The 24,765-nt window shown below is 23.6% G+C and overlaps 1 protein-coding gene across 1 annotated transcript in view; it reads left to right on the top strand.

Moving 5' to 3' along the window:
• LOC134838516 (LIM/homeobox protein Lhx3) overlaps window positions 1-24,765 on the top strand; it is a 76,125-nt gene that overhangs the window by 21,569 nt on the left and 29,791 nt on the right. The window contains exon 2 of the mRNA XM_063854060.1: window positions 10,807-11,011. Within this exon, the coding sequence (XP_063710130.1) occupies window positions 10,855-11,011 (157 nt within the window). The 5' untranslated portion in view covers window positions 10,807-10,854. The remainder of the gene's footprint in view (window positions 1-10,806; window positions 11,012-24,765) is intronic.

Genomic DNA, 24,765 nt, shown 5'->3' with positions numbered 1-24,765 from the left:
TATAATTTCCAACTCTCGTTCTCGTTCGGTGTGAGTTTGAGTTATAATAGGAGTCACGTAACAATATCAAAAGTCTAATAAATATTCAGATTGCGTCTCATTTGTTTGTCAAAAAATTACATCCCAATGTTCCGCAAAATTTTCCTGCCACTGATGCTGCTGCCGCCTGAAAAATCAAATTCAATACATTTACAATGAACTTTTTCATAATATAATATATTTAGTTTGAGGCGACAAACACAAGGCAAAATGGCATGAAAAATAATATTTTTGTCACGTCTTAGACATCTGTCTTGAGAAAACAACAAATTTATCGTTTTTTAATGGTTATTTAAATTTTTGCCTCTACCTCACATAGCTATAATAAATATAAAATATATATTAAAATAGTTTGTAACAAATATATTTATATGTACCTACCTATATTATGTACTGTGAGTTCATTTAATTTTTAATCTAATTTTTCTTTAAATTTTCTATATTTTATTTTTATTTACATTGAAATATATTTTTTAACACTTTATATCATTTATTATTTTTTAATTTTTATTTTTTCTAAATTTAAATTTACGAAATTAACGAAATTTTACGAATTTCAACGAAAATAAAATAAAAAAATTATAAATTTAATTCTTAATACCTAATATTATAATTTTTTAAATGTAAATTTATTAAAATTTAAAAAATAATATTTTTTTGAATTATTAATTTTTTTTAATATGATAAAAAAAATAAATAAAAAATTAATATCTTTATTAATATCATTTATTCTTCTATTTTGTTAATTTTTTTCTTTATTTTTTTTTTATTTGGAAATTTTTTTTTTATTTTTCATATATTTTTTTTAATAAAATTATTTTCTTTTAAAATTAAAAATTTATTTAATATTTAAAATTATTAAATATTATTATTCTCATTTTTTATTTATTGTTGAAAAGCCATTGAAAAGTAATTAATTTTTTTTAAATTAAATTTTATAAATATTTTAATAAACTTTCTAAAATTTTTCAATTATTTGTTAAGTAAAAAAATATTAAAAATAAATTTAAAAAACCGTTACTCAGAAGAAAAAAATAAAAAATAATTTCGTCTAAAGAACGACATAAAAAATATATCTTTGCTTTTCGAATAAAAAAATAATTTAAATTTCAAAATTTCAATTTTCGAATACATTTTCGAACTCCTCATTTCACATTTTCGAACTCCTCATTTCACATTTTCGTACTCCTCATGACCCTTTCACAACTCCATACACCTCACAACCCAAGGAGCTGCCCACTGACCTTCAGGGTCCTCAAATAACTAAGAATAAAAATTTTTTCTTCGAAATAAAATTTATGAATAAAATTATTATAATAATATAATACCTAATAAAAAAATATTTTTTTAATTAATAATAAAATTCAATATAATTATTAAAAAATAATTAAATAAAAATGATAAAAAAAATGTTTAAAATATTTTTTAAAAAATTCAATAAAAAATATAGGAAAAAAATTAATTGAACTCACGGTAATAAAAATAAAAAATGATAGTGTCTCTTTTGCAAAACAAAAAATAAATAAAAATATTTGGGCCCTTTTCTTATAATTTAAAATTAAATCTAATAATTTATATTCTTCGGAATCATTTAAATGTGTCATTTACGTAGACTTGTTGTGCCTCAATATAATAATAAAAATAATGTAACAAGGAACATAAAAAAAACTTTGTTTGATAAGAGAGTCATCGTCATCGTTGTCGTCGTCGTTGGCTACGTCAACTCAATGTCCTGTATGTTGCTGAAGCGAGCAAGCAAGCAAAAAAAGAGCAGCAAACGAGAGACGACGACATAAAACTTTTAAATAAAACAATTTTGTGTCCCAAAAACTTTTAATTAAATAAACATTATATATATATTATATTTTGTTTATAAAATGAACATTATATCTTCGTTGTATACATAATATTTACATTCATTGTTTCTCGTTATTATTATTGTTATTGCTATTATTTTGTCCTGGTGTGGTCTCTTTCTCTATATTTATTGTTATTATTTTTTTTTTTGCAACAATGTAATTTTTTTCTCAGAAGTTCCGTACTGAAATGTAAAAATGACGAATCATAATAATAAATATAATATTATAATAAAATGGCAAACACGCAAATTTATTACCAAATTTAATTGCTTTCTTGCCCTAGAGAGAGTAGCTGCCATTATTTATAACAATCTAAGTAAGAGAATGTCGTGTGCGCGCACTTGACTTGTTCTGTGCAATATATATATTTATATATGATATAACATTACAAGAGTTTAATGTTAATAAGAACGTTATAATAATAGCAACAAATTAGTTTTGCCCTTTTTCCGTACTCGCCACACTGACAACTCACTGATATAATATTAATTTTTATTTTTACTAGTTTATAAGACGACGAGCGTAATATATAATAAAAATAACAACCAAAAATAATAATATTATTATTATTATTATACGGGGAACGGAAAAACATTAAACTTCTATGCCACGATGGCGAAAGAACTCGTAAACTTTCCTGTATATTTTTTCCTGTTGTTGTTGTTTTAATAACTCAAACTTTCCAGCTCGTTAAATTATTAGAGAGACAATAAAGTAACATAACATACCATAAGCGAACGGAACATGTGTATGATCATCATTAGTAATAGCGCAGTTACTTTCATATTTTTATGGCCAATTTTTTTTCCTTTTTTTTCTTCCCATTTGTTCGTCATTTTCTCATAATTCATCTCCCAAAAAAAAATGTTCCTCTCTAATCCATTTATTCTTACTACGTGCATTACTACCCCCATTTGCGTTACAAATACACACGACTGCACGTTAATAGCATGGCACGGCACTAACACTCAAACAAATATTATATCATCATTCATGAATTGTTCAAACAATATAATTGAAATTAATAATTGATCGCATAAAATGGATGTGTCTAATTGATTTTATGTGAATGAGAGAGAGTGCCATTCTGTTCCATTGTAAAATTGTGTCGGGCCGTATATTTGCACATTGACGCAGTTAGAGTGACATTTAGCATGGTGCATGGTGAAAAAATTGAAGGTTTTCATATAAAAAAAATGATAATGTTATATAATGAAAATGAATGGAATAAAATAAAAAATTCATCTTAGTTGCTTTTTTATGTGTGTGATAAAGATAAACAAGGATGCAAAAAAATATGGGTTAAAAATTCAGATTTATTTATATAAAAATTAAAATAAAAAAAATATTTATTTTCGTTTAATTATTTTTATTTTAATAATATTTTTTTTTATTTTTATTTATTTATTTTTAAAAATTTAAAAAAATAATATTAATAATAAAATTTTAATAAATAAATAAAATTTACTAAAAAAAAAAAAATTTTTTTTTTTTTAATTAAAAAAATTTAAAATAGAATTTATAAACTTAAAAAAAATTGAAGAAAATATTATTTTATTTATTTAATTTTAAATATTTTATATTCAGATTAATTATATAATTATTTTTTTTATACAAGTAAATAATTTTTTTTAAACTTTTGTTAAAATTATAATTTATCATACCTAATTAAAATTTTTATTAATTATTGTAAAAAATGTATTATTAAAAAATTATTTTAAAATGCTCAAATATCTTATAATTAAATATATTAAATAATCATTTTTTAATTATTTTTTTTATAAAATTTAATTTTAAATATTTTAACAAAGTTTAATCTTTATAGTTTTTTAAATACGATTTTTAATAAATTAAATAACTATTTAATAAATAATTTTTATTATTTTACCTTAAAAAATAATTTAAATTAAAAAAAATGAAATTAAGTTAAATTTTTTCATATAAGAATTTTTTGCTAAAATATAAAAAAAAAATACGGAAAAGACCCCGAATTATATAACATAATAATTTATATTCAGTTTAAATAAAGCTCTATAAAATTATTTATTTAAATATTTTTTTCATCCCTGATGATATATATTAAATATTATTAAAAAAAAAGATATACAAAAAAATTACGCTTTTATTTCTGCATAATAAAATTTTTATTAATGGATAAAATATGTCGTCGTCAAATGCATTCATTCATCGCAACAACGCGCGGCGTTTATTTTAAATATAATTAGTATAATCGGTACAGTCATTCATTTTTAATAGAATTTTAAGAGCATTTTTCGTCTTCATCCCTCTTCCCTTCCCTCTCTCCCTGTCAGAAAAGATGTTTGAGTGACGCACAAATAATAATTAGGTGATTAAAATATTGCTTTCATTAAGTTTATTAACTCTTCATACATAATTAATGCATACAATCAATGATCGGTTGATCGACCGATTGATTGCCGACTTGATTAAAATCAAATATTCACAAAATAACACAGCAACGCAACAACAACAACAACATAAGATGCATTTACTTATTAAAACAATAATAATAATCAAAATGTTTACCAATTAATCACGTCGGTGCTCGGTTCCGTTGCTGCTATTGTTTTGTGCTCCTTGGACATGTATCGTATAAAATTCAATTAAAACCATTTATTTGTACGGTGCTCGCCCGCGTCGTTTATCAAACAACAAATTACTTGACACAACACAAAATAATCTCTCGCACAGCAATAACACGGTACGCAACGCAAAAGACAAAAGCGATGCGACGACAACGTACAAATTGGGTCCCGTAGTAAATTGGATTAATTTGATTATTGCCATCATAATGGCAGTAAAGTAATAATGGGAGAAGGTAATATTCGTGACATCTCTTAAACATTAATAATAAGAGGTATCCGTTTTATTGAATATTATAAGTCGGTCGGTGTCACACACTCACACACACAGAAATCGAGAGAAAATGGGAAATGGAGAACAATATTGCGTTAAAGGTATTTATTATTGCTTTTCTGAAAATGCGTTATTGAAAATTCCATTCACATCAAGATGATGTAGAAGTAGCAGAAGAAGAACATAATAGACACAGAACGAGATATAAAGTGGGATAGAGTCCCCAATTGGCTATTTATTTACTTGCAATGCATATTTGAACGATGACAATAAATTTTTAATATTAAAAATTAAACAAAATTAATTTTTTTATTATATATTCACTGAATATTGACCTAAATATTCAAATATTTCATACTGAGAAGAAATTTTTCTTAATAAAATATTAATATTTCTTATGAAATTAAAATTTTGACGTTTAAAAAATATAAAAATTTGACATTTTAAATTATTTTAATTTGGTTTTTATTAATTTTGATGAATTTTTATAAAAATTATTTAAGAAAATAAGTGAATTTTATTAATTAATAATTAATATTAATAAAATTAATAATTAATTATAATTTAATTAAATAATTATAATTTATTATTTAAATAATTAACTATTATTAATAAACATTAGGCCCAATAAATCAAAAAAATAATTAATTAAGTATATTATAATTATTATAATAATATTTAAAGAGAATAAGAAAATTAATTAATAATTTACCTATAAAATTACCTTATCATGATGACCATTCAAAAATAAGAAACTTTTGCTAAGGCAACATTTATATCCAACTTATTTTAAAAATTTTTATTAATGGTTTAATTTTAAAAAACACAAAAATGACACATTTTTACTTAAATGGCAAAAATTATGTAAGATGACAAACAATCCTGGTGAACAAAAATTTTAAAATAATAAAGTTGAAATTTTGACCTTTTTTTCGCTACACGGATTTTTCATATATTTTGCGATAAAAATTTTTTAAAACTACAGTGAAAATTCTATCATAAAAAATTAAATAAATTAGAGAATATTTATTCTCTAATAGGGCATAATTCATGAATAATAATATTAAAAAATTTATAAATTTAATTTTTTTATATTTTAAAAAATTTTTTAAAAATTTGGAAATTCAAAAAATTCAAAATAATGAATATTTTTATTTTTGTTATTCTTAATATTATATTTTATATTTTAAACCCAAAACTTGAGATTTCGAAATTTTTTAAAATATAAAGAATTTTTAAAAATCATAAAATTTTTAAAAATAATTTTTAAATTTCGCCAAAGATTTTTCTTCTTTTTTGAAATATAAACTATTTTTTTCATTTCTAAACTGTTTTAAATAAAAAAAATAAAATTTTGGTATTTTTAAATTAAATTATTAAAAAAAATTAAAAATAAAAATATAATTTTTATTAAAAAAATAAATATATACGAATAAAATATTTTGTTATGTTATTCATAATTACATATATATTTTGAAGATAAAAGATTCCCTATTTTTTAAAAATAAAAAATAATTAATTATTAAAATATTTATATAAAATTAATATTTTATAGGATATTTCAACCTATTTCATAATAAGTAATATTTTTTTTTACAAAAATGACGAAATTATAATAAAGAAAATATAAAAAAAAAAAAAAAAAAATCTCTTCAATAAAACAAAAAAATAAACTCAATTTAAAATCTTTTTAAAAAAATGAATGAATGATAAAGTGCCCTTTTTTGTTTAAAAAAAATCATATTTTTCATCCTGTTATCATTATTATTATTAAATTTTTCTCGTTATAATTATTACACTTCTCTTTGTTTGTTGTGTCTTAATTAACTGAATTACATAAACCGAGCCTCATTCAATTCTTCCTCTCCTCCAATTCCCGGTTTGATGTCTCTTGTGTGTAGCTGCACGTCAAAGGGAAGGTTCCCTCTAGAGAAAAGGAGAAAGAAAAAAAACATTTTTTTATCGTACAAATAACATAACAATAAAAACTTTTAATAGGCACACTGTAATTATATTTTGTGCTGAATAAACAAACAAAATCCGTCTGACGTGCCCGTGTACCTTGGCTCCGTACACGGAAAAATATGCGACACGACACACAACTATGGCAGAGTATAATTGGTAGATGAAAATAATTATCATCATTTGTCTTACTTTTTCTGTTTTTCACTCTCTCTCGTAGCCGGGCGTATAATAATATGAGTTTCATTGTAATTACACGTGTGTACTTGATTGTGTGGGTGAATTTTTCCATCTGGTCTTGTTTTTGTTATTTTGTGGTTTGGAAAATGGTGCGGGCACACGATAAAGATAATTCATGTGGTAGATAAAAGAAATAATTTTTATACTTTTTTTTTGTTGCTGTTCCTCATGCGTTTGCATTTCATCCGTTTTTTACTCTTGATGGCTCTGTTGTAATTGCTGGGTTTTGGTTTTTTTGTGTTGTCGCTCCGGATTTCATTGTAAATTATTACTGTCAACTGTAATGGGAATAAAATCCGAGATAATGTTATGAAATGTCGTCCTTCTATATTCATTATTTTAATTATTATTTTTTTTTTGCAAAAATTTTTTTTTATTGAACGGAACTTTTTAATGGTCTCATGCCAACGAACGTCTCCATCATCATTATTATTGCACATTGCATTTCTTACTCATTTATTTATTTCATTTAGGAAGCTGATGCGGGAAAATTAAAAAAAAATAAAAAAAAAAATTTAAATATTTTTTTTTAATTAATTTAATAAAATAATTAAATAATTATTTTTAAAATTCATAAAAAAAATATTTTTTTAATAATTTATTTTTATTATAATTTTTTTTAAATTTATTTCTAAAAATATTTAATTTCAAAAAATTGACAAAAAAAATATTTTTAGAAAATTAAAAAAAAAATAAATATTCTGAATTTTTTAAAAACTTAATAATTTTAAAATAATTAATTTAATAATTTTAATAATAAATTTATTTAAATTAAATTTTAGAAATATCAAAAAATATTTTAAAAATTGAAAAAAAATATATTTATTTTAAATTTCCCGCAACTCGTAGTATGCAATATAATATCAAACTTAACTTTTTTTCTCTCAAAAAGCAGTATTTACAAATAATCTGCCGCCATACCGAGATGCACGACGAGCAAGTTTTCCGCAAAGCTTCTACGACGTCGTCGTACACACAATTGAAAATAGCTTTTTGTTTTTAATTGGATTGCGTGCCAAATTTAATTAAAGTATTTTATGCTTAAAAAAAGGTTAAAAGTATAATTTAAAACTTTTTTGTGTGATGCTTCTTTTTTCCATCCCTTTTAATTTTTTCTCTTCGCTCTCTCTCTCTCGTAATAAGACAATTGTTGTGAGGACAGCAAATAAACAAAAAAAAAAATTCAGGGAAAATAAATGTCTCTAACGTGATGCAGGATTATGGAAAATATGTGACAGTTTTAGCATAATTAATCGTAACCGTTTTTGCACCTCCCAAAAAATAAATTTTTTGCTCGCCCAAAATTTATTTATGAAATGTGTTGCCGAATCTCGAAATGCAGGCAAATGAACATAATTTCGCTGTAAAAGCCTATTTAGAGGTTGCTTACTGCATAAGAGCTCGACTCCCATCATCCCGCTGCTTTGTGTATAAATCATCAAGCCAAACGATGCAGAATTTTTTTGTTGTGTTAATTTTTCACTGTGTGTGTGTTATTTTTCATCAGTATGCAAGACTTGCATGAAAAAAATAATAATTTTATTTTATTTAAACAATAAATGCAAACAAAAATATAAATATATACGGCAACAATGTTACGCGTGGTTATCCTCTGGAAAAACGTCTATTTGCCTTTGTTGTACGGTGCATTGAAGAACGACGAACCGAGTAGAGAGAGTGAACAATTAAAATTCCAATTTAACATTTCTAGGAATTTATTACTTTATGTCTTTCCTGCAAACATACGATGCGAATGTGCTTAATGAATATTATTTAGAATTATATGGCGAGGCGATGTCATGGCGAAATAACACAATTACGATATTGTCGCAAATTGCAGAGAGACAATTGCACGAGGTTCGGGAAAGGGATTCATTAATTGGTTTGAAAAGGTTTTTTAAATTATTTTGTTGCACAAAAGAAACTTTTTTTTGTTAAGTTACATAATCAACTTGTACTCGAAATTATACAAAATAAGCTAATATTGACTTAAAATTAAAAATAGCATTTAAATTGAAAAAAATATATCATAAAAATTTAAAAAATTTTTGCTATGAGTCGAAAAAATTATGATTAATAATATTGACTTAAGGACCAAATTTTAATTATTTTAATTTAAGTAATTTAATTATTTTAATTTTTTAAAAATAATATTTAATATATTTTTGTTTACCTAAATAATTAAATTAAATTATTTATTTAATTAATTCAATTAATTTTTAGTATAAGCTATAAAGTTATTAATTTTATTATAAATTTGTAAATTTTTTAACTTTCGCTTCAGAATAATTTAAATATTCATTTTTTACTTTTTTATCATAATTATGTGAAATTTACTTCTAATTTAATTTAAATTAAAAAAAAAGTAACTTAATTGACTTATTATTTTAGTTAATAAATTTTTTAAAAATATTTTTAAAAGTTTTACAAATTTTTTAAAGAAAACTTATATTTCAAAAATTATTAATTTTTTAAATATTTAAAAATTCTTACAAATTAAATTTTTTTAGTTGGCTGAATAATTTTTCATAAAAAAAAAACAATTAAATTATAACATAAAAATTAACAAAAATAATTTAATTAAAAACTTATTTTTTTTATTTATTTAAATAAAATTAATTAATTAAAATTAAAATTAATTTTTAATTAATTAATTTTTATTTAAAATTAAATTTATAAAATTAATTAATTTATTAAATTAATAATATTTGTTTTATTTTTATTATTTTTTAAAATTAATAAAATTATTTTTTATTTTAAAATTTTCTTTAAAAAAATAATAAAAAGCAACTTAATATTAACTTTTGAATTAACTTAAAATACTTGAAAAAAAAAATAAATTAAAAAGATTATTAATTTTTTTTAAATAATTAATTTTTTTTTTCTTCTGAAATTTTCTCAACTTGAAACTTATTTTTTTTAAATTAAAAAAACTTGAAAAAATTCAAATCAAAAAATTTCAAATGCAATTTTGCACATTCGCCCAATTCATCAATCTTCGGGCGTATAAATTTCCTCTTAATAATCCGTACTGCCACATGCATTATTACATTTCCTCTTATGGAATTCAAAATCAAATGTCCGTTTTCTTACTTGCCTCTCTTCTGCTTCTTCTCCCATATTGGTCAACAACGTGTCGAAGGAACAGTATTTGCGTGACATCAATTTCCTCTTTTTAATATAAAATTTTTACATTTTTTTATTTTCTCCCATAGCAGTTGCCTTGAAAGGATTTCACAAAACAATCCGCTGCATCAAACGGGATTTTTGCAATCTAAACAAGTGCAAAAAGCTTAATTAAACATGAAATAATTTGTATACATCTGTAACCGAAAACCTCATCATCAACGAGAGAGAGAGAGAGTATGAACTAAAATCATGAAAACAAATATTTAGCTAAAGAATTTTAATTAAATTATACATATTGTGGTTTATTATAACGTTTGATATTATGTTAAATTAAGTAGGTAGATGGGTGTGTGTGTGTGTTTGTGTGCTCAAACAGGAGGAATAAACAATTTATAATTGAAATGATACGACTATTGATTTCATTCACTTACTCATTAACAACTCAAACATGATGTGCATGTAATGTCAATTATTTTTATTATTATTTCACCTGAAATTTAAATTAATATATTTATTACAATGTATGACTTTGCGTATGTGTCTCGCACAAATATTTATGCATTTCGTAATTATTAATTTCATTTTGACGAATTATGCGAGGAACAGGCGAACGGGTGAAATTTACGATATAATTTACCATAAAATTAATTAATTTGTGATATTTACGAATAATTTTTCGTTTTTTTCTTCTTTTTTGCAGAGCAAGCTGGGAACTCATGGTAATGTTAGTCGACGCCGCGGGGCCGGCATGCACAATGTCCCTCCATATGTAAATCACAACAGTAGCGGGCATCACAACAACAACAATAATCACATCAATCACAATAACAACAACAACAATTTCACTGTGGACGACGTAAAACGATTAGTTGCTGGCATGCATAGCACTGAAAATGTTAATACTGGTAAGTTACAATTTTTTTTTGTTTCGAAGAAAAATTATTTGTTCGGGACCTGCGAGAGGGAACGAGAGAGAGAAAATATCTGCAATTAATTAAAAAGCATAAAAGAAGATTAAACGCTTAAACAAACACTCGTTTTTAAGTCATCCTCATAATATTTAATGTCTGTGTTGCTGTTGCCGTTGTTGTTATTATGTTACACAAGACAACAACAAAAAAAAATTTGTTTGCGTAGAAGGGAGTCAAAGCTGAAATGATGAAAGCAATGCTTTTGGCAGCGCAAGTGTTTTGTTTGTTTGTTGTTTCGTAACTTGTGAGAGCTTCAAAGTAAATTCATCTTTTAATTCATCACTCTTTATTTTTTTTTCTTATATGTAGGTATGTGAAATTGATGCACGTCCATTTAGAAAAAAATAATAAAATGTTTTGAAAACAAGAACAATAAAAATCAATAAAATTGTGAGATATTAACCAACAAAGCAGTTGGAAAATGTAAAAATATTTGCATTAGCGAGAATTGATTTTTTAATGTTTTTCATGAAAATTATTTTTGTTTTATGATTTTTTTTAAGAATATGAAAAATTATTAAGAAAAATAATAAATATGAGCAATTTGTAGAATAATTTTTTATTTTAATTTTATAATAAAATCATAATAAAAAAAATTCAAAAATAATATAAAAAAAAAATAAAAAAAAAATCTTAAATAAAAATAATATTAATTAAAAATTTTTATATTATAATTTTTAAATTTTCAAAAAATTTATAAATATTAAAAAAAATACGAAATAGACAAAAATTGATATTTAAATTCCGTTTTGAAATCTAATTCTATTGATATTAAATAAATATTATTTCAAGTGTTAGAATATTTATTCATGTTTTTTGTCATAAAACATTGCCTGTAATGCGATTTGATATTTTTTATTTAAAAACTTTTTTTTTTAATTAAATTCTATATTTTTTTTTAAATAACTTTAAAAATTTGTTATTTAAAAATTTTAGATATATTTTTTGTCAATTTTAAATATTTGTAAATAAATAAAATAAATAATAAAATTTAATAAAGTTAACTGAGAAAAGAAAAATCAAATTTAAATTTAAATTCAAATTTAATTTAAAAATAAAAAAAAAATATTTAAATTTAATTGGAAAATATTTAAAAAAATTTGCATTTAAATAAAATTAAATTTTTAAATTAATAAAATATAAAAATATTATAATAATAAAATATTATTAAAAACAATATAAATAATCAAAATAAAATTTAATAAAAATAATTATATTATAATAAAATTTATTTAGGTACATAAAATATTAATTTTTAATATATTGTTAACAATAATATTTTAATTTATATTTAATATTTATTTATAATTAATAATATTTTATTTTTTGCATGTATTTTTCATTAATTATTTTTTTAGAAGAATTTGTATAAGAAAAAATCTTGAGTTATAAAAAAAATTTAAAATTAAATAAAAAATTATCTTAACATAGTATTTGAAATTTAAAAAACAAACAATCAAATTAATTCTAATTTAAAACAATTTTTCTAAACCAAAATCAGAGCTCTTCTTGCCAACGAAAATTGGCCAAACGCAACAAAAACTCTAATAAAATAAAAACCAAAACCAAATCATTGATATATAAAAGAGGCCATTAATTTGATAATGAATTAACAAATACATTTATTTTCCATATAGTACACACTTTTTTTTCGCCATACAAAAATAAAAGGTTTCGTTGCGGCTCTACACAAATTCCATCAAACTAATTTGATCTAAAATTATATTATTGTTTCAATCATTTAATTAGATTTCGTGGCGAGTGTGTACGGTATATTTTTAATGTGTTCCATCCATTTTACTGATAATTACATTTCATTCTTTTTTTCATTATTATTATCTCTCTCTGCCCTGTACGGCAGTGTGTGGCAAAGAGGTGAACCATACACGAGACGACCAATGATTTAATATAATGGATTGTTGAGTAAAATGTTTTTTTCTGGTTTTCCTTTTTTTTTATTTAATACTCTTTCAATTTTCTTGCTGCGCGCCGCCTGTGCCATTTTCGTAATGGAAACAATTATGAAATTGATTTTTATTTTAAATGGGTGGCGTGCAAATCTATCCATTTTTCTTCTTTTTCCTCGGCAGCACATCCAGAAACACTATAATAATTAATTTTTTTTTCAGTCGAGAGTCTGGCGAAAAAAAAATAAAAAGTTTGATTACACATCTATCTATCAAAATAATCATAAGAAGAAGAAAAATGGGAGGAAAAAAGATCATCTGTGTGCGAGTTAAGCCTTTTATTCAATTACTACGTCGTTCCTAACATATTGGTTGAAAAATGTAACATTTTAAACTCAAATAATAAACCAAACAAACAAGGCAGGAGGCAGAAAAAACGAGAGAATAGGAAGAAAACAAAATAAATTATGACATAAAGACTGAGATAAGCGCTATCATGACAATGGAGAGAATAGCGAGAAGGAAAAATGGGGAAAGAAAAATTATTTTTCATTTTTTTCGATGATTTTTCGCAGGCAAACAAAGCTTTTGCATATATGATGATGAAATTATTAGATAAAAATCAGTAATATTTCAAATTTTCGCACCTTTTGCCACAATTCTGGTCAAATTTTTACAACAAAAAAATTTTTTTCAATGAAAAACAAGACAAAAAATGCTCATATGAGAATGAAGCCAAGATAGAAAAAAAAAGAAAATATTTCCTGACTTGCTTTATGCAAATTAAAACAATGCTCTTACATGAGAGGACGACACACTGACTGCATGGCGGAGCGATATGAGATGTTTAAAAAAGTTTCCCATTGTCGTGTCGTGCTTATTTTATTTTTTTTTCCAGCTCTATTGTATCTGATTATGCATGTTGTTGTCTCTCCGTGTGTGTATCACTTGCTACTAATTTATCTCTCTACGAGACACTTTGAAAGGAAACGACAGTGATAGTCTATTGTCTTGAGCAACGCACACGAGATCCTCTTTTGTACACTTGGGTATTTTGTGTGATGTGATGTGAAAAAGGAACGACGACGGAGAGCGAGAGATAACTTGGGAAAGCAGCTAATGTAAATGACATTTTAAATAGAAACAATTGAGTGCTTCAGAAAAGTTTTTTTTTGTCGTGTGTCGACTGTCTCTGCCGTGCCGAACAATGTTTACTTGTCTTATCAGTTGTTAAATAAAGCTAAATGAGTTGTAAAGTGTGTTTTTGTATCTTTTCTCCTCTCGACGACGACGACTACGATGCGCTGTACGGGTATGCAAACGACATTTATAACATTATTTATGCAGAACGGAGGAAAAGGAAAGAAACGGAAGGACAGATTTTTTCTGCAATTCATTCACTCGACGTTCAATTGTGCGACTAAAAAGAGCAAATTTGATTGTTTTTTCTGTCAGTTATTTTGTCGTGACAGGAAATTCCTTGAACTGTCAGTTCAAAAAAAGAAGTCGTTTGGTTTTGATGGAAATTAATTTTTTTTCGTTGAATTTTGAGTTTTTAAATTATTAAAAAAAAGTTTTTAAATATTTCTACATTTTTTAACAAATTGTTTTGAATATGGTTGTTTTATTTAAATTATTTTAAAAATGTTTGTTAAAAAAATAATAAAAATTTAAAATTATTTCAAAACAATTAATAAAATCCTAATTCGAAATTATATTACAAAAAAAAAAAATAATAATAAATATTTAATATTAATTAAAAATTGTTTTTTTTTTAATATTAAAAAATTTTTATTTTATTAAATAAATTATTAATTAATTTTTATTGAAATTAATTAAATTAAAATAATTTTACAATTTTGATTCAAATTAAATTTAAAAATTTATTTTTTAGTAATATATTTTATTTATTTTTTTTTTTTTTCATAAAAGATAATTTAAAAAATTTTTCAAAATAATAAAATAAAATTAAAATTAAATTAAAATTAAATAAAATTAAAATTATTAATTAAAGTAAATAAATAAAATTAAGATTAATAAAGTATTTATAATTAAAAACAGAAAATAAAATTTTAAGATAAAAATTCATATTCAAAAAAATTATTTAATTATTTTTCTTTAATTTTTATAATATTCAAATAATTTTATATTTTATAATTATTTAAAAAAATTCAGAAAATTTTTAAGAAAAAGCAAAAAATGGCAATTTTCAAAGAAATTTTATTTTTTTAAAAATTATTTATTTTATTTAATTTAATTTAAATTTATTTAAAATTTTATTTTTTTAATTTTTAAATTAATTTAAGAATTTTTTAATATTTATTATTTTAAAAAATATTTAAATAAAATTATAAGCTTCATAAAAAATTGATACATAACAAAAAAAGTTGAAACAGCTTAAAAAATCATTTCCTTCAAAATTGGTACAATAATAAAAACAAAAAAAAATTGAGACATCTTTTTCAATCAAATCAATTGAAGTCGTCTGATTGAAATTCGACCCAATTAATTGCTCAGTGCAGTGTTATTTTGCAAAATCCAAAAACACACCGAGCCAGCTACAAAATAACAATACATCGAAAAACAAATTTAATCACTAAAATTAATCATTCTTGCATAAACAAAATTTATCATCAAGTCAAGTTTGTTATCCGTTTCGCACACACACACACACACAGACACGAGAGGAGAAACGAAATGAAATGCCATCATCAGCAGTTGTTATTCGGCAGCAGCCAGCTAAATAACCGACACACACTCCGTGCGAGAGATCAATAAATTGAGATGAGATAGAATCTCAGCACGTACAACAATTAAATTTAATTGAATTAGAATCAATTTACAGAACTATCTGCATTCATTCGCACATGCTTTGCTCGTTTTGTCTCGTCTCCTGCTTCCGACGACGACGACTTGAGGGACTCGGAAAATTTTTCGGGAAGGGTGCATCTGTAAATAAACGATAGATGATTTGTAAGTGGTTTCTGTGCATAGATGCAGCTCCTTTTGGCGAACGGTTGTTAATTAGGAATTAGGAGAATCCAGATAAGGTCCGTTGGTTCGTTGTTCAGGCAAGCAGACAACAAGGCAAAATTACTTACCACAAAACAAGTCCGGTAACGAAGTGCTTTTATTATTATTATCGTCATTATTTTCGTTTCTCTCGTGCTGCTGCCTGCTGCTGGTCCAAGTTGCAAGTGTATGCGTGTTAACTAAAATTTTCTCAAGTGATGTCGGTTTGTGTGTGCGAGAGTTTTGGAGAAGGAGGAGGCAATATCATTCTGCTTATTAAATTTAATTGGAAAATGAAATTCAATATCAAAACTTTTGTATAAATAATTTAAATTGTGAACTTTCAACATATTTTCTTCTCTTCTCAGTAGTTGCCCACGTACAATGTACTTGTGAAAAATTTACTTTTCGCGTCATTTTTTCAAAACAAAATTATTTAGATATAAAAAATAAAAATTTTAACCACATATTTTCTACTTTTTAATTTTTAATGATGAATTTTAATTAAAAATAACTAAAAAATAATAACTTTAAAAAATAAAAAAAATTGAAATAAAATAGAAAAATTATAAAAAAAATCTAAAAAAGTAACTTACTCAATATTTGTAACTTTGAACATTTTTCATATTAAGAGTAATAAATTAATATTTATTATTTTCATTGTTTATTCAAATTACAATTATTATTAAATTAAAAAATCAATAATGAAATGAAAATAATGAAGATTTTGCGAAAAAATATTAAAAATTAGCATTATTATTAAAAATTTACAATTTTTGTCTCATAGAAAAATAAAAATACTAAAATAATAGTTAAAATAATTAATTAAAAAAAAAAAATAAAATATTAACTTAATTAAAATAAAAATTTTTAAAAACTCTTTTAATGAAAAATGTGTCTGAAAATTATATTTTTATTTAAAAAAATACATGTATGTTTAAAAATATTTTTCATAAACTTAAATAAATATTAATAAAAAAATATTTTAATCAACATTTTATTTAATAAATTTAAAAATAAAATGGAATTCAATTAAAAAATAAAAACTAAACTAAATTAAATAAATTAAAAATAAATTAAAATAAAAATTATAAATAAATAATAAAAATTAAAAATGTAATTCTAAATTTCTTTAGTAAAATGTTCAAATTTTAAAATATTATTTTTATTCACATGAAAATCTATTTAAGAAGATTTTAAGAATTTTTTATTAATTAAATACGAAATCTTCATTGTCGCAAAATATTTTTTTTAAACTTTTAAATTATTTAAATGTCAAAAAATTTAAAAAATCTTTCATTCTTACCAAACTCATGACTTTTGAAAAATTTCTCGCGAAAATTTTCGGCAGCGAAACATACATTTTTCATAACATGGACTTGTGTTCACGTACAATCGCCTAATATTAATTAAATTCTATTTTATCCTGATTGTGTGTACGACAAGGCAGCAACGTGTGAATGTCCCTTTTAAGAATATGTTATAGTGTGTGCGTCGTTGCCGGGGTATGAGGGAAGGTTGTTTGTGTGTGAAGTGGTTAGACGACTACTCTTGAAAATAGAAGCAATTTTATGTAACTAACAAATAACAAACTATTTCAATAAAATATTGTCTGTACTGTCACACTCACACGCACGTATACGAGTTTGTCTCTGATAATTTGGGTTCTTGTGGGATTGGAAATATTTTCTCTCAGATATAATAATTGGTAAAATTTGTTATAATGAATACACTTTTCCCCATGTTGTGTGTGCGGGAAATGAAAAAGAAAAAGAGGATCAAAACACGGTAAACTCATTAGAGAGCGTTCTGTGTGCGACGTGCATGGCCGTAGGGAAGTTGTATGGAAAAGTTGAAACTTTTCTTGCGGTGCCTGTTATTAATATTGCATATCAAAACCATTAAAATAAATGTCTCTGTGCGAGACATCAGACGTCATCAATTAAGCGACGCACACACAGAACGAGCCAGAATAATTGCTTTGCCCCATTTGTGCCATGCTCAAACGGCAAATTCATCAAGGAGTCGTCCTTTCCAGCAAACTTGCCTGATTTAATATTCAAATAACGCAAACTGGATCTTTTATAGTGATATTAATGTACAATATTTGACATAACTAAGATGAATCTACCTTGGAGAATATCAACTTACCTTTTATATTTTACATTTTGCAACATTGACGTGCACCTAAAACATCGGAAAATGTAAATAGAAAGAAAATCTTTGGATTTTACAGTTACATGATTTCTCAATTTCTTCGTTTCTCCGTCAATTTGCGTCGGTGCACCTGTGCAACGCTGCAGAACCAGTCTCTAAATAGCTTTCGAACAATAATTTAAGTCGTTCGATGTGTGATTGCCGATAATAATAAAAAATACGAATCTCGATCAATTGGGAATTCAATGATAAATATATATGTACGTTGGAAGCAAGTAAGAGAAGAAGACATTTTACTTAAAATTTTTCCACATAACATCATCTGTATGTTACTTTTCTTTATTTGCATGCCCGAGCCCCAATCCCCTGTCTAGTCGACTTTTATTCTCGATTTCTTTCTTCGCTTTGGTGCATCTCCGTGCCGTTGTTATGGCATAAATTTCTTGATATATCCTATTTAACGTTCCGTTATTGTTGTATTCATTCACATGCTCGATTTATTTATTTCTTTTGTGCTTCTGTGTCTGCATTTGTGTGTGTCTGTGTGTCAATGTAAATCTGGACATCAGTTGAGTGTTTTATGCAACATAAAAGGAATAAATTGTCACAGAGATGTTGCTTTGGTGCGACATGAAAAGGGGCAATATTAAAGATTTTTTTTGATCAATTGAGACTTCATTTAATGTCAATTTTATATTAAATTGACAAGTTTTATTTTATTTTATTGAAATTTTTTAAGAAAATAATTTTATTTTTTTAATGTAACATAAAAAATAAATTAATTTAAAATTTAATAATATTTAATATTTTTAAAAAATAAATTCAAAAACTCTTTTAACAAACAAATTTTTAAAAATAATTAAAATTTAGTTTAATATAAAATTAAATTAAAAATAAATTTAAAAAATCTTTTAATAAAAGTTAAAAAAGTAAAACATTTTAAATTTTATTAAAAAAAAATTTTAAGTAAAAAATTGATTAAAAAAATATAGAAATTAAATTTCAAATTTAATTTTTTTTTAAAAAATATAAATTTAATTTACAAAAAATAAAAGTCAAAAATAATTTCCAAAAGTCAATATTAAAATTCAATTTGAAAAAAAAAATTTTTTAAATTAACAAAAATTTTTAATAATTTACTAAAAATATTTTTATTTAACTTAATTTTTTTATAAATTAAAAAAAAAATTTAAATAAATTAAATTAAATTAATATTAAAATTATCTATTAAATGATAATATTTTTTGTTCAATTTTTTAAAAATTAATTTAAATTTAAAATTAGAATTTATTTTTAAAATCATAATTTAGCGTATACAATAACTTACCATAAAACATAATATTTTATATTTTTTTTGTTTCTTCTAAAAAATTAGGAAATTCCTGAAATAAAAAAAATAAATTAATATTAATTAAATTAAATAATTTATAAAAATTTCAAAATTTAAGATTTTAAAAAAATTATTCTTTAAAAAATCTGAATTTTTTTAAATTTAACTAAAAGTTTTTAAAAATTATTTTAAAACTTTAAAAATGAAAATAACTTTTAAAAAATGAAGTCAATCCAGTTTTCATTTATTTAAAAATTTCAAACTTCACTGAATTCACAAGAGAGAGAAAAACAGACCTTCCAATAAAATAAAAATCTTCCCATAATCCTAATTTTAATCTAATAATTTCTGCCAAACAGATACAAATAACCAAGCAACTGCATTTCATTATGTTACACAAGCCAATGTCTTGTTCTGTGTCTTGCATTGCCTTGCCCTGTCTAGAACGGAAAATTCCAAAAAGAGATAGAAAATCACTTGAGATTATTATGTGAAATAAATCTTTCTATACATATTTTTTCTGTGCTATTTATCTACTCGACTCTCCCTGACAAAGAATGAGCTTGGTTCACCTGTGCTATTTATTTAAATGAGTCTCTCTCATTGCTTTTTTCGGAAATTAGGATAATAATGGACAAGATGTTAATAAAAAACGAAAAGCAACAGTCGAAAAATTTGTCCATTAATTTTTTTTCGCTTCGGAAAATTTTTTAAAAGAAAAAAAAATACATTAAACAGTGTCTAAATCATAATATTAATTCCCTTTTTATCGTTTTCGAGTTTTCGTCGGCAAGATGAAGAAGAAGGAGCGCGCCACATTTTGTTCATATAGGAGAATAAAGTAAAGCTACTTGTGCATTCATAAACATAATAAAAATCCATTTTCTAAATTCGTTTAATATTTCAGATTCCATTATAATATGTTTTTCATGCCATGCCTCCGTTCAGCGTTCATTTATCCCATTCACAGGCAACCACTAAATGTCGTACTCGGCAACGAACACAAGAAGAAGAAGAAAAAACCAAGTCTGCACTCAATTTTTATTTTATTTTTGCTGTTTTTCTGCTCTCTACCCGCTGCTTGCTTTGCTTTTCATTCTTCGGCATTCAAACTCTTTTTATTATTATTTTTATTATGTTCGAGCTGGAGCGAGCTAAGCTACAAATAGCACCACATCACATGATCAGCTATACTTTTAACAATTCAATTCAATGAAAATCATTGTTAACAATAATGGCAATCAGCAGTGAGTGCTTTGATAATACGCCAACAACTACTCCGTTGTTAGTTTAGTCACTGAAGTTGTGCGTTGCTTGTTGTCAAGTCGCTGCATGTAAATTTCCCGTCCTTGAGAAAAAAACTAGAAATGACGGAAAATCACTTCCAGAAAGGAACGCAACAAAAAAAAAAGTTAAAAGGTGTACTTAACCATTTTTTCCTGCCGTCTTTCTACAAATATCTAGATCATATCAACAAGAAGCCACTTAATAAAGACACTTGTTGCGTTTTTTTTTGTGAATTCACTGCCGTTTTCCTTTTTCCTCTTTTGCTCCAACGTTTGCAATACACTTCATCTTCATTCTTACAAAACATTCAGCACTCGAGTCGTAGGCAAGTCCTCCGTTGTATGCATATTATTTATACACACAGCGGAAAAAAGAGGAAAAAAACGAAGAAAAATCATATATAAACCGTGTTTTACAATCTCTTCGCTTCTCTGATGATGCTCGTGTTGTCGTCGTCGTCGTTCGTGGGCGAGAGTGTGTGTAATATAATGTGAACAAGCAAAGAAACAAGGAAAAATGATCTTTTAAGGAAGAGCAAGAAAAAAAGTGTAATAAATTGACCTTATATCATTTCGTTGTCCATTATGCTTTGTGTGGTTCGTGGTACGTGCGTGTCGATGGAACTTCATAATATGCAAAATGACGCGACTAATGACATTCCTAATAGGGGACTTTTTATCATGTTACGAGAAATAATGTGTCTTGTTAGCACCAACGGGAAATTTTTTTCAAGGTTTATGGTTGGAAATTAGAATTTTTATCTGAAAATTGAAGAAAAATAATTTTGTTAGAAAATTCATAAGAAAATATTGAAATATGTATTTTGTGGTTTTTCTACAAAAAAAAAAAAATAAAGTAAAAATATTTATAAATAAAAAAATAAAATAAAAATAATTTTAAATTAAATAATTTTTAAAGATATCAAATTTAAAATAATTATTTGTAATTTCATTAAATTATTTACTTTTATTAATTTATTTGTTTAATTTTTTAAATAATTATTTTTTTTTATTCTATTTTCTCAAAATTTTTATTTTTATTTATTCAGTTAATATAGTTATTGAACAAAAAAAACTGAGTTAAAATTTCTAAAAATAATTTAATTTTTATTTATTAAATTTGAAAATTAATTTTAAAAAAAAATAAAATATAAAAAAGTTAAATAATAAAAAAAATAAATTTAAAATAAAATAATTTTGAAAAAATTTTTTTGTAATATTATAAAAAATTTAAAAATTAAATTTTAAATAAAATCTTAATTAAATTTAATTAAAAGAAATTAATTTAATTAAAATTTTTAATAAAAAAAAAAATTAAGGCCGCTCCAATTAATATTTTTATTAAAAGCCGAAATGTAAAAATTAAATTATTTCATCAAAATAATTTTTTTGTCAATTTTTCGAATAAAAATTTAAATTTTTAAATAAAATTTTTCTTCTCTAAAAATATTTAAATTAAAAAAATTTTTAAATAAATTTTAATTAAAATTAAATTAATTTAATTAAACTGAGAATAAAAATTTTGAAAAATATATTTAAAAATTTATTAAAATTTTGCAACTTTCAAAATTATTTTTACACTTTCAAATATTTTACTTTAAAATTAAAAAAAATATATATATTAAAAAAAATATTTTAAAATTTTTGTTTTATGAATTTAGTTTTTAATTAAAAATTGAAATTTTTTACTAAAAAGGCATAATTTTTAGTTAAAATTAAAAATTTTAATTTAAAACTAAAATCTGAAACCTTAAAAATCACCTCAATATTCAAAAAAAAAAAAAATTAAAAAGATTTTCTACATTTACCTGCTAAAAGAAAATTCATCAAAGAAATAAATTTTCTCCAATGTCATTCACCTGTCAATTCAAAAACTCGTCCGTTAAAAAGAAACCCATTTATAGACAAAGCATTTTCGAGCGTTGCAAAAGAACTATAAGACGACATCGCCAGACAATTCAATAACACATAAAACATTGTCCAGTCCATTCTGTTCCATTCCCATGGCGGACCTACCGAGTGAGTGAATAAATAAGATGTGAGAGTGCATCAAAACAGACACAGACACATGTAACTGACTTTGGCACTGCAATCGAGCAGCAATTGTAATAGAACATAATCATGACTTTATTCGTCTTTTTTTTTCTCCATAGAAGTCGGAAGAAAAAGAAAAAAAAACGTCGACGACGAGAGAAATGTGAAAAGCAATAAAAGCTTTTCATTTCACATTCACATGTATTTAATAATTTATTTCGAAATGCACTTAAACATTTTAAGAAAATTGAAATTTTTGTCTTTTTTTTTTGTTTGCTTGCTTGCTTGCCATTTGTTTGCAATCTTTTATTTATGTCTTCTGATGTTTATCTAGCAAAGCGACAGCAAAGTTAAGTCCTGATCCGATCATCTATCTTCATTATTATTATCAATGCGATGACGTCACACATGTGCTTTTTTCGCATTTTTGCGAAGATTTGCGTTGAGACTCGATCAATGGCAGCGAGAAAAAAAGTTTAAATGACAGACAAGCATTCATGTATGAATTTTAATTAATTTTTCGCGTCATATTTAGTACGCCGCACACCAACAATAGGATGGATACAACACATTCGCTCGTCTACTGGCACAAAGAGCTCCCATTGTATTCATTTAAAATTTATTAAAAAAAAAAGTACAAGCTCGAGTACGGGCATAGAAGAGAAATAGAACAACAAAAATTTTCTCAATTAACTTGTTGTCTGTCTGTCTACGTATCGTATCGCACACAATAAGATGAAAATCTACCGAGAGCCTTGTTTCTCATTACATTAAAAAGTGTAATTTAATGTTTTTGCTGCTGCCGCTTCGGTGTGTGGTGTTGAAGATTGAAAAGTAATTAAATTTATTGTCCAATTCTCTCTCTCTGTAGTTTGGCGTCGAGTAGGTACAAAATTGACCATTCATAAAACATAAAATTTTCAAGACATTATTTCATCAAAAGCAATCTTAATGTGGCACAAACTCCCAACCCCCTTCGGTGTACGAGGCAGAAAAGAGAGACCGAGAGAGACTGCCAACGTGGAATGAGGCGAATTTTAATTAATAAAATGTTGTGTTTAGTATACCAAACAAACAACAGACAAGATATAATTTGCTCGTTAAAAAGTTACACTCTCAAGGAGACGACGAAGGATGAAGGATGAGAAGGAGGGAGGCAGAAGGGGATTGTTCTTCGTCTTCTTTCTCCGTATGACGCTGGAGAGACTCAAAGAAAAAATTATTAAATTTATGTTTACAATAGAAAAGTTTCGAGAGAATTACCGTCAAGTGTGTGCATTATTAATGAAATTAAGATCTCGAATCCGATCCGATTAATTTTACTTTTAATTTATACAATTGAAATTGCATTTTCAAGAATTTTCTTTTGAGGTTTTGTTCGTTTTCGTAAAAAGTTTTATTTTATTTTTACATAATTAAATATATTTTTTTTAATAAAAATTTCCGAATGATAATAAATTATATATAATTTTGTAATATATTTAAAAATTTATTTTTTTATTATTAAATAATTATTCAGCTTTTAATATTTTTTTAATAATTTATTTTTATTTATTCTGAATAATTATTTGATTTTTAATTAATTAATTTTATGTTTTTAAAATTATTTTATTCATGATTTTTATTTTTTTTTTGAAGTAATTTTTTACATTTTCTATTAGTTTTATTTGTAAAAAATAATTTAAAATATATAATAACATTTTATATTAATATTTTTTTGAATAAAAATTTATTTTTATATTAAAAAATTTTAAATTATATTCATAATTTTTCATAAAGTTACACAAAATAAAATTTTACTTTAATTTTTTAAAATTATTTTTAATAATAATTTTTATTAATTTTCACATCCTTGAATTAAGTTTAATTTTTTTTAATAATTTTAATTAATATAATAATTAATTAATAAAATAATTATACTTCATTATAATTATAAATAAAAAAAAATTGAATATAATTTAA

This window comes from Culicoides brevitarsis, chromosome 1 (assembly GCF_036172545.1).
Source record: "Culicoides brevitarsis isolate CSIRO-B50_1 chromosome 1, AGI_CSIRO_Cbre_v1, whole genome shotgun sequence".
Classification (NCBI taxonomy): domain Eukaryota; kingdom Metazoa; phylum Arthropoda; class Insecta; order Diptera; family Ceratopogonidae; genus Culicoides; species Culicoides brevitarsis.
Note: the sequence above shows the minus strand (reverse complement) of the source record. Positions and strands in the feature narration are given on the sequence as shown.